The sequence below is a fragment of the Palaemon carinicauda genome, chromosome 35 (genome assembly GCF_036898095.1).
Source record: "Palaemon carinicauda isolate YSFRI2023 chromosome 35, ASM3689809v2, whole genome shotgun sequence".
Taxonomy (NCBI): Eukaryota; Metazoa; Arthropoda; class Malacostraca; order Decapoda; family Palaemonidae; genus Palaemon; species Palaemon carinicauda.
In genome coordinates, this window is record NC_090759.1 from 16,347,588 (window position 1) to 16,360,200 (window position 12,613).

Sequence of the window (12,613 nt, forward strand, 5' to 3'; positions counted from 1 at the left end):
AGCCTATGGTGCCGTCGTATGAGGGCCAACACTTTGCGGTAGGAGGAGATGTCATCGGACAAGCACTCCCCTCCTTCCACCAGGGCCTCTGTCACCAGTCCCTCCGCACGAGTATCATCGGTGACGGTAGGGGGAGCAACGTTGGATGGGCCTGCCCGTGTCACGGGTGGACCCGCAGAGGCGAAGGTATCTGTCATGGGATTACCTTGCCCTGCGGGCATCCTCGTATCTGTGGGAATATCCCTGGCCGAAGGGCACCCTTGGAGCTTAATGAAGTCAGCCAAGGAGCCCGCGGCTGGCGTAACGCCTACCACCTGACGGAGCGCCTCCCTCCGCAGAGTAGGGGCAGCGGAGGCCTTCGTCAACTTGACGGCTCACTGGGAGCTTGGAAAGTCCTCCCTCGGTGAGGTTCTTGTCCGTAGGAGGAGAAGGAGGGGAGAGACGGTGAGGACGAGGCTCTAGGGAGCCACCCGGAAGCGGCCGCGGCGACCTTAAACAGTTCGCTCCGGGGCACCGTGATACTCGCCCAATCCTTAGACTTACTCTTCTTCGCCTTCCTCTTAGATGGCCTGAACTCCTCCTCCTTCTGTCTTGAACGGGAGCGGGACTACTACTTCTTCCAGGACCTCTCGCGCTTCCTTCTCGCGGACCTGGAATCGTCCTATGATGATGAATCTACGGACGAGGAAGAGGAAGAGGAGGAGAGGGAATCAGCCGAACCACCTGAGGCGTCCAACTCCGCGGGGGTTACTCCATGACGAACCTGTTTCCGCAGGCTGCATGAAGACGGGCGGAAGCATCGCCGAGGGCGCTGGGGGGGGGGACCGAGGAACGTTCTTCCGGGCGATCCAATGGTCAAACTCCTCTTCTAGTCTGAAGGGTGACCTGCAGGGTGTTCTAGGGAGATCCCAAACGGCGGGGTCCGAATTTGACGAATGGCCTTTCTCGGCATCCCCCCCGGCGGTCGAAGTACCTGAAATACACATCCAAGATGGGGGAGAAGAGGTAGTACCTGACTTCCCCCACATCGGGTCTTCGATAGAGATGGGCCCTGCGGGCACCAGGACCTCGTCTCCCACACACTCCCGCACTTCCCTCGGGCCTCACACATGCCTGTAACACATCAGAAGCTTCCCCCACAGGTAATTCAGACTCTTGGGGAAGGACAATGGGCCGCTTCCCCGCAACGGACTTACCTCGACCCCTACTCTGGGTAGGAGAAGATGGAAGGGAACCACGTTCCGACGAGGCATCCGAGGACACCAAAGCAGAGGACGCGGTAGCTTTCTTGGCCGACTCCTTCTTAGTCCCATAAAGGACTCACTGAATCTCGCCCCAAGACTCGCACTCAGAGCACGTGGCGGTAGGGGAGCACACTTTCCCCCTACATGACGAACAATGCTAGTGTGGGTCAACCTCGGGCTTCGAAAGGAAAGCCCCACAAGACTTACCGGCCACAGGCCCAGGGCAACAGCGTGGATGCTCCATAATGAAAACACTAACACCAAGAGACACAAGGACACAAGGGAAAGGGGTAAGGATATGGGCACAGGAACCACGTGGTAAACACAAAGGGTCGCACTGGGTAAGAGAGAGCGTGGCGAGATGTGAATCACGTCGCGACCAGAAACTTACTGAGGAGCACGACCTGAACTAACACGCTCTCTGACCCCGGGTCGCCTCAGGGCACGTATCACTCCACCTGAGGTCACCCATAGAAAATGGGAATAGGGTAAACTACACAAAATTCTGGTCGGTTGGGAAGTTACCAGTAACTCCTAAGAAAGTAGTTCTAGATTAAGTACTGTGTTGGAACAAAGGACAATTACAGTCTAAGTAAGTCTATTAGCTCAAATGAGAAAATGTTTAATCATTAGTGTGTTAGTGTTAACTATGTTCAATAATTATCAAAATTAAATATTTTTATAAATTGATTTCCAGTGAAGCAAAATATCTGAAACTATTCTTATGATCAAGGTATAAAATTAATTGCTTAATTTTGTTAATGGAAATACGATGTAACAACATTTTCAGTGTATTGATTTCCTTAGAGAAGAATGAAAATCTCCCTTATGATTCTGATTTTATAGTAGATTTTAGTGTTTTTACATAAAAAAATTAAGTGTAGCATGATGGATCAGTTGACAATGTCATTTGACTTGAGTAATTAGAAATTCTATTTCATGTTTATGAAGCTTTAAAATTATTCTTATGTCTATGAAATATGAAACTTAAAAATCTTATGTCTATGAAATATAAAAATTTTCATTTGTAGTATTAACATGCGAGAGTTTCTGATAACAACCTGCCCAAAGCTAAAAGGAAATAGTAAATAAGGAAACTAAAACACAATCTCATTTGGTATATTTATACCACATATATCACTTTACAAATACAAGGAATTTTTAGTGTACAAGGACTTGGTTATTATTTATTATAGTGGCCTAAGATACAAGTTGGAGAATGCATCAAGCCTTTACCTGTATTTTTTTGTCAGTTCTTTTATATATTAACAAATGTTTTTATTCCTGATTTACACTGGTACCAATTTAATTTAAACTTGAGTTTTAAGTTATCGAGCAGGAAAATAATCTTTGAGCATTTAATAAAATATAAATGAGACTATAACAAGGGTACGAATGCCAACTTTTAAAAGTTTTAGTTTGTTGCACCGTCAATAAATGCAATGCAAATAAAATATAAAAACCTTACACTACATAAATAAAATTATTCAGATGGGAAAACATTATTCTGTAAAGCAATTTCATTATCTAAAATACAAGATGACTTTATACATAATGTTGGTTGAAGCAAATGATTGAGAAACAATGTCACAGCAAGAAATATAGAATGGAGTAGATCTATTCAATATAGTACTATTTATTAGTGGTTATTAACAATTCTAAAATACGTTTTACTATCTTCTTGTGAGTAGCAGCCATGAAGCTGAATCCCCAAGCAGGGATTGCCTAGAAAATAATTATATTTTTTTCAATATATATATATCTATATATCACCAATCCCTGAATTCATAATACACAATTTATATGATTAAGTCATCAAAACCTGCAAGTAAATGATATCTCCCCATTAAGACAAACTTTCTGTACATACTTTGACACACCATTTAAAATGCAGATTATTTCATCAAAACTGTCAAGCATCTTTCAGAAAACAATGGCAATCCAACATTTTTAGTAATCATGGCAAGCTTGCTACACCAACTAGCACCCATTCAGTATGTGACATTCTTTATAATTCAATTTTTTCATATAATATGTAATGTTTGTCTAAATGAATAAACCATTTTAATTGATAACATTCATTTTGAACAGTTGTAGCACAAACTAGCACAATTCTTGCAACTGGGCCTGTCAAATTATACATTTAATATATTCCAGAGCAGGATACTGCTGTAATACGGTATATTTAGTGATGTAAATGTTGATTTTAAACATTAGGCTTTCAAGATCATTCTACTATTTATAACCATTGGAAGGACAGATCTTTGCAAAGATTAGGTTATAGTTACAGCTATTAAATAATAAATTTTCCATTTGAGAGTATGCTTGTTTATGCTTGCTCTTGCATTTTTGCCATAGTTTATGGTCATCTATTCAAAAAAAGTTTTGGGTTACTATAAAAACCAATTAAGGCATCTATAAAGTTTTTTTTTACTGGAAAGGCTCCTTATATGATAATGTTATATTCTAAATCATATCCAGTATCACTTACACAAAAGCCATATTTATGAGGTGACTTAACCTAAAGCATCACTCTCTTCTATTGGCTATGTGAAAGGGGCCTTTCTAAACCCTGACCATACACAGGTCAAGTATTGAAGTTCAGTGCTATTATCACATATGTAGTTTCTCATAATCACACTCAGGCAGCTTTGGAGAATATAAACTATAGTTGAGATTTACAGCAGCAGATCTGTAAAGAAAAAGAATAAAACATTACAGGACAATGTTGCAGACCATGCAATACCCATAGTACACTGCTAGATATTGAAAAATGAGATTGCAATATCAATAGTATGCTGTATTCCCAATACTGTTGTGTGACTGAACTAAGAGACAAGGCAAAATCTAGATTATATACTGCAATCCATTATTATAAAGTTAATAATCAAAACCATCACCACCAATAGAAAAAAAAACTTGCACATTAAACAATGCTTTATCAAATGAGCTTCACAAAAACAGGTGAAAAAAAGAGTTCGTTATATGACAAATGAAGGAAGCAAAAAATTTTTTAAAACTATTTTATAATAATGTATATCTGATTCTTGAAACAATTAAATCCCATACTTATGCAATTACATTTCAAAACCATTAACTTGCACAGTTTGCTTCATCAATTCCGGTACACTGTCATCTCCTTGCCTTCCCGTGAGGTGTACCAGAATTAATGAAGCCAACTGTACCACATGGATCATTTCTCCTGTCTTTCGTGCATACCAGGTATCAAGGAAGATGTGAGATTAGAAAAATTATACGACCTTGACATCAGAATCAATTCTTTCTTAAGGAAGTAGCATCCAAGTAGAACTACATTGTGCTACAGTGAGAGCGACATATACTGTATCCCAAGTCCTCTAGTAGGGGGGTAGATTCTGGCAATAGCTCATCATCATATCTTATCACATCAATGTCGAACCTACAGGATGGTGTCCCTTACCTCCCCGAGGTCTTGATCTGAGTAATGAGGTCCCAGTGAGCATCCTCGTAGGATGTATTCCATTGTTTGCAGTGTTGCCCCACATGGGCATTCAGGGTTGGTGGCAACAGCTGGTAATGGACAATGAAGAATTATTGAGGTTTTGGCAAACAGTACCCAGTATCATTGGTGGACTGGGTCTGACAGCACTCTGAACTTCATTCAGATTCCGGCTAGGATTTGCGAGGTGGATGCAGTGGGAAGTGAAACCCATAGCTGGGAAAAGTAAAAAGTAATTTTAAAATTTCCGATTTGTTTATACGCGAATACAAACCTTCGTCCTCCAGTAACAATCATACCGCTCTACCAACTGGCTGGTTAGCAACTAGTCTGGAGAGAAGATCTGTGCAAAGGATCCTTGCATCCTATGACCCATGGTAAAATGACCTAATGTATCACAGTCTAAGAGCTTTTTTTTCCATACAAGAACCTACTGTATCTGCAATGGGAATGTTCCATTTAAAGCTAATATGAGGATGACTTGCCTTATCTGTCAGGAATGTGGTGATTCTACACTTTACCCAGTAAAATCACACAACCCATCACTAATGCATTCACCTGCATCAGTGTCCATTTCAGCTCCATAACGTTTCACTGGGTGATACCAAGAGGGAAAGAAGTTGGGAGGAAAGGAGGACAGTCATTCTCACCCTTGAACCTACAAACATGATGTGAACTTTATCTTTACACAACACTTCTATGACCTAAAAAGGAACAAGGCTCGCTACACCACTTGCTGGGCATCCACCACAGGGCCTACTGAGAATGTATCCAGGAACCTGTTTGCGGAATCCTGAAGATAGTCTTAGGCTAACATAGTAATAACAATTCCTAAGACTACATGAGCTCTAGGATGGTGTGAGGTCAATGTATCGACTCCTTGTTCTTTGTAGGCTCTACTGATGACTTCACAAAGCCTGAAGGAAATGGAATTTCTTGAGATTTTCTTCTTTGTCATCCCTGTGCTAAGAAGAGATTCTGCAAGTGTAGTCTACATGATTACTTTGTTTTATGCAGAGCCTCACTGCCCTTACAGTACACACAAGCAGGTCATCAGGATTACCAGTCGTTTCCTTTAGGGATGATACTGAAAAGGAATCAACGAGTTTTGTATTCTTTCAACAAATGAGAACACTTAATATGATAGGCCATGCAGCTCTCCCTCTCTTTTTGAAAACTAAAAGGAATGCTATCTTAGGCTGGGGTGGTTGATTTCCTGAGGGCGAAATGAAACTTTGAGTTAAAAGCTGATAAATCCCACAAGGAAGAGGTCCACTCCTCTCAGTCTTTAGACCTGGCTCTAGGCAGAGCAATAGCTCTTAACTGTCGAAACAGGCGAGTTTCTCATACTGCTGTTGTAAACTTTTGGAGGTATCCAGAGTTGTTTCGTAGTTCATCACTAAAAGCCTATCTGAGGAGATGCTAGATAACCCTCACCCATGAAGAGACAACCAGCCCACCGCACTGTGGTGCTTCTTCACGATTGGTTGACACAAAAGATTGTACCAAGTTGGAAGATTTTTCAGAACTTCTGCCAGGAGATTTAGAAGGTCAGAGTACCACTCTGCATGCAACTATTTCAGTGCTTCCAGAATGATCTGGAGATTGGGCGTGATGATGGTCCTGCTGATCACTTTCCTTGTGAAACAGAACAGTGGAAAGGCATAAATGTTGAGACCGTCCCACCGGTGATGTAATATGACCTCCAGTGATGCTGTTTGGTCCAGCTCTGGTGAACAATAAACTGTTTTTTGTTGAGGCGAGTGTCTATTATCAGGGAACCCCACAAAGTCTAGAGTGCACTCACCACTAGAGGATTCAAAGACCATTCAGAGTCCTCAACTGATTGCAACAACTCGAGATTGTCTGCGATGACATTCCGTCTCCCTGGATTAAACCGTGCTCACAGGGTTACTCTGTTTTCCTCCTATCATGATTGCATGCTCACCACCAAGTGCCAAAGGGGACGAGAAACTGAACCTCCTTGCCTGTTGACATAATCCACTACTGTAGTGTTGACATGAGACCTCGTCTACATCTTCCGTCCGTTCACAGACAATAATGGAGCGAGTTAGGATGTTGGCTCCCCACTCTTCCTTGGACACATCTAAGAACATGAAGAGTTCCAGGGATAGAACTTACAAAGGGACTTCTTCCATCAGGTTCTCCTGCATCCACCAGGTCAGAAACTTCCTGTAACCTTAAACTGGAACATTAATTGAGTTGGATATCTGCTGCCAACTGGTCTTTAGATTCCACCGAGTGGTACTAAAGTGTAACCTTCTGTGTGGAACCAGATGTTCTACGAAAGACAGATACTTGAGCAGTCTCTGCCAGTTCTTCACCGTAAGGGATTCCTGTGTCAAGAAGGGTCTCGTAACTTTCCTCAACCTGTCCTTGATGGGAACACCTTTCCTTAGACCGTGTCGATGTCCATTCCCAAGTAGATGAGATTCCGACTATGGGTGAAAACAGACTTCTTTAGATTTATCCAGACCCCCAGATCTTCAGTTCTTGACAAAACTCTAGAAGAACGTCCCTGTGTAGCAAAATTTAGGACTTTGACTCGGTTAACAACAGCCAATCGTCAAGGGAACAGTAAAAAGTCTTATTCGAACTCCGCTAACAACTATCCATCATCACAGGAATAAAAGTCTTATTCCAATCATGTGAGCCCAGCTTGAACACCCACGTGCACATTTGAGGTGCTGTGGAGAGTCTGAAGCAGAGAGCTCGAAACAAACTTTTCCCAGAACAATTCAAAGATACTTCCTTGAATTCTGATGAATAGGGATTTGGACATAAGCATCTTTCAGATCTGTGTACAGAAATAAGTCGTACTGTCTTATTGTTTGTAGGGCCGAGTTTGGGGTCTCCATCTTGAACTTCGTTTCCAAAAGTCGTTTAGATGGGACAGGTTGATGACTTTTGTCTCCACCCTCCAGACAACTTCTAAACTAGATGCCTCTCTGGTTTCCTATGTGTGTGTGTGTGTGTGTGTGTGTGGGGGGGGGGGGGGTTTCTTGCACTTATGACAGTGCTGCATGTAACTGTGATGTTTAAAGGTTGTGGCCCTCCTGAAGGAGGGTTGATTTGCTTTTTCCCAATTTTCTCTACTACTGTATCCACTTTGCCTCATGAGGCGTTTCTTGATGACACGTCTTTAGAGGCCACGTGTCTAACAAATTTGTTCATAACTGCCTCCCTACACCTTGATATGCAGTTGCTCCTGAGAAAAGTGGGCTGGCGTACTAAGAACTCCATTGCTTTTACACCCAAAAAGGCGAGCTTCTTGTATCATTTACATATCTCAGAATTCACCAGATTCTGGGATACCATAAAATATAAATATGAGAGCGTACCAGACCAGTGATAGAGAAAGGCATATAGAACTGACATTTCTGCTGCCTCCATATTCATGGCTCTCTGACCAAAAAAGTCAATGGTTGTTGCAAGAGCTTTTCCTCGAGCACCCTGGAGTCAGTGTAGCTACTTTAGGGTTTAAGGAAAGTGAGGAAGGTTGGGCGCCCTCTATCACGTAATATCTCCTCTGCTTAGAGAAGACAGGAGAAATTAGATTTGTGCCATCTACAGAGTGTCTTTTGCTGTAGAAACCTGTGCCACCAATTTCTGGATAGTCTTAAAGGGTCTGATGCAACCATGGCAACTCACGGCAGTGCTTTCAGGTGTGAGCATTCCTAAGAAGGGAGCTTTCCAAGGGTCACCAAGGGTATAGATTTCCCAGATAAGTCTCAAAACCCTAAGGAAAGAAGGCTCCTCCTCAGGCTCGTAGGCTATGGATTCCAAGGGTCCCATATCAGCAGGACCCAGATAATCAATGATATACGAAGATTCAGCTGGCGTTACCAGCTCTTATATTCATAAAATTAAGACATGGTTTTTCTGTATAAAGTGGAGAGAGTTGTAAGGGGTAATTGGCCTCTCGAGAGATTGGAACAGTTAAGAGAAGGAGCCCGAGCAGAGTCCAGTCTTTTATCTCAGAATCCTGGTAATGCAAGATTTACTAAATAGCAGAACCTCAAGTAATATAGTGCAAAGCTAGAACTGCTAGGCAAAACTTGAGGCATTAGCCTATGGTTTGCAACAGGATAGGTTAGGCTAAAACACTGCGTAGCCCAAAGACTCAAGCTGCCTTCTAAGATACACAAACAAACATAAATAGTAAAGGCATGAAGTTCACCACTATCAATCCAAAAATCTTAAAATTGGCTTTTCGGCATCATTTATGGATGTTCTCCTAAACTAACATCAATTTACATTTACAAACTGAACAATTAAAGTGATCAGCTATTAACTGAACATAATGTCTTTAAAAAGAGGAACTGATAACAAAATATAACTCAAAACTAAAAATCAAAATACAATCCTGCAGCCAGCACAATTGCTTGAACAGCACAGTGTTGCTTACAATCCTGCAGCCAGCACAATTGCTTGAACAGCACAGTGTTGCTTGAAAACCACTCCTCGCCATTCATAATTTCAGATGACAATCCCCATTAAAGCATTAACTGATCTGGAATCACATTCCCTTCTCAGGCTTCAATAAAAAAAAAAAAAAAAATTTCTCCAGGACTGAAGAGGAACCAGGTTTACTCGATTATGTTTGTTTTGCGGCGCCTCGTCCGGGCTTCGGACTCCTGCCACGGTTGTCATGTTGCTGTCATCCCATCATCATCCTGTCTGTCCTTCGTGTCTATTTAATATATCTCTTTGACACCCACTGCCTTAGTGCAAGAGCCCGTGCAAGGCAATAGCATGGCAATCTAAAATCATTAATAGAATCACAAACATATATCCAATTTGGATCACTGGTAGTAAGCCTGACACTGGTAAACATGATGTGAGAACAGACACATAGGAACAATGATTCACCCAATTCTAGATAGTTACCATCAACTTCCAGAATGTCTAAAGACTTACTAAAGGGGAAGGCATTTTAGAAGAAAAAATGAGATTTATTTTAGGTTTGTTATTGACATTTAATCAGGCTTTGAGAGGGAAATAATATGAACATCAGGGAAGTTTCATATAAATAATCCTATATGCTTGATGGATAAACTTTTTATATCAAAATGATTATGAAACTATTCAATAAAACTCAAAAAAAATACGGATTCTACTCCAGAGAACAAGCAATAAACATACAGGTGACATGTATACTCTGTTAATATGAAAAATTATAATGTATATTCTTACTGGTATTCATTAAGAAATGAGGACTGAAAAATACCAGCTGTATCTAGTACACAAATAATATCCTCCATGTTAGAGTATCAAACCAATTCTAAAATCTAAATTCCGAAATTATTGTCCTTAGGTCAAGAACTGACATATCTATTGTTCTAGAACATGAGTTCCTAAAAATCTATATTTCAAATCAAGTGATAATTTTTTAAAATAATGGAAAAAAAATTTTCTCACTTGCAGGATAATTATATCTTATATGAAAAATTAAGATAAGAAAATAGTCTTTCAATACAAAACATGGCCTCAAAATATCAAATTAGTTATCTTGCCACAAAATGTAATTCTTTTTGGAATGGACTATTTATTTGCATACCTGGAACTGAGCTTGTATTCTCCTGGTTCTGCTTCTTGTTCAGATTCTGCTCAAATGCTATGAAAGGTGAGGGAGGATTACTATTAACAGCATCCTCATTACTGAGCTTAGTTTGACCTAAGTCAATGATTTGCTCAAAATTTGATGCAGCAGGTGTGGTAGAGGTGGTGTTATGAGTAGAGATGACAGGATCTAAAGAACTTAAGTTGTCTGTCCTGTGGAAGATAAACATTTAAGAAAAATGAGAAATTGAGTCAAGTGCTACATACTGTATATGCAAAGTTCATAAAAAAGGAGTCCAGTATATTTCTAAAGACTTCATGCATAGAAAGACTACAGGAATGGTAAAATCACTTTTAAAAAGTTCACCTGTAGTGTGCTTGCTACATGTCTTTCAAATACTGTTAAAAAAAATATTGGCATTACATAAAACTTGTACACTTGAATATGTATAATGAAGGACAGACTAATGATAAAAGTGGATACTAATCTAAGTTTGTAAAATTCCATATTTCACAATTCTATGATTTTTTTTTTTAAAACTAAACTTGACTGAAGACCATTCAGTGTAAATATGAGGTTAATCTACTGTGCAATTTTATATATCTTGTGTAAAGATACAGTAATCAATTTACATTTTATTCTACAATAAAAAGCCTAAGAATGGTTAAGAACATATAAAAAGAAAACCACTGTGGTGATAAATTATCACCAGTTAAATTTTTTTTATTTGGTGACAAAACAATGGGGAAAATTGTACAAAAATTTCTCATAATACTTACTGTTATAAATTTGCCACAAATGCAATGTTGCTTTCTTAATCTTAGATATTAAAAAGGTCAGAGACTGATACTTTACTTTTACTTATATCAACCAAAATATTTATATATGTAGATTTCCAGGAATAAATCCAGAAATATAAGTACTGCAAGAGAAATTAAATTACAGTACAGTAATGTATATTATTTCATATATATATATATATATATATATATATATATATATATAAAATTCTGGTTGAAAAGAAAAAATGCTCTTAAGAACAGGCCTAGATTAAATAAAAGTTCTCCCTCTTCTATCTGCAAAATTAGAGCCTTTACCATCTTACTTCAACCTTTACTAAACCTTACAATTTATTTTATCTATTATGTGCACAAACTTACAAATTTATAGAAATTATTCTGTAACTTGAATTTCAGAATGTCTGTGTAAAAAGTTCATGGATTATGACAAAGGGTTTTATAATCTGGGTCTTGATTCTTGATACAGCCAGGGCAATACAGTCTACAAATATATTAATACAATAGTGTAATTTTCATCATAAGAAATGCAATAAAATATACAGGGTATGTATAAAAATGTTATTGGATTACATTTGTCCTGAAATGAAGGATGTTTGTGGAAGAAGTTGATTAGCCTATGCAGCTTGGGCTATTAGGATACTAAACAGGCAACTGGGAGGGCATCAAGTAAATTTGGGAAATTTATAGATTTTTGTGATATTACTACCTTGAAATCAATAAACACAAATGCAAAAACAGAGCTAAAATTGAAGCAAAAGATTATTGTGATCAAACTACCCTTCATTTCAAAATGTGTCCATAATGATAGAAAATAAAGTTAATTGTAAATTTGGGACACATTTTTATAGAGTAGCAGTGACATTTTAAAACAATGTAGAAATATATATATATATATATATATATATATATATATATATATATATATATATATATATATATGTTTCCTAGTATTAGCAATTAAATTTGTCGTATTAAGTAACAGTAAAAATAATGAAATAAATGTTGATAATTAGCTATATCACTCTCCTTTTCCTTAATATATTCTCAAAATACTCGCATATGGAACTTCAACTATCTGCCTTGCTGAAATATGATACCCTATCTCTTATTGTATTCTAGACTAGATTCACAAAAGTGCGGATAAGGAAATTGCAGCTATGAGAGGTGTTACAGAACAGATATATGAAAATTAAACCCCCAACTTAAACATCACTCATCTGTACAATAATACAGTATTAGGGACTCCATGTTTTGATTTTATATGATCCCAAGTTCTAAATGTGTATAGGTTACAATTAATCATGATGTTTTCTGTCTTGCCCTAAGTTACTTTCATACAAATCTTTGTCATAGTTAGAAACACTATTAAATAGTCTTAGCAAAAAAAATTAGTTGAAAATTAATCTTCACTAGTTATATGAAACATTATGAACAAACGGTTATAATGTTTCCTAGATAAAAAAAAAATTAACTTTTAATAAGTTGTTTAATTTTTAATGAGACAAGT

The 12,613-nt window shown here is 38.6% G+C and overlaps 1 protein-coding gene across 1 annotated transcript in view; it reads right to left on the reverse strand.

Annotated features, from left to right (window-relative positions):
• Nucleotides 1–2,354: 2,354 nt before the first annotated feature.
• Nucleotides 2,355–12,613, reverse strand: part of LOC137627178 (microtubule-associated protein futsch-like) — a 176,376-nt gene continuing 166,117 nt past the window's right edge. The window contains 2 exon segments of the mRNA XM_068358255.1: nucleotides 2,355–3,936; nucleotides 10,304–10,518. Coding sequence (XP_068214356.1) covers nucleotides 3,923–3,936; nucleotides 10,304–10,518 — 229 coding nt within the window. The 3' untranslated portion in view covers nucleotides 2,355–3,922.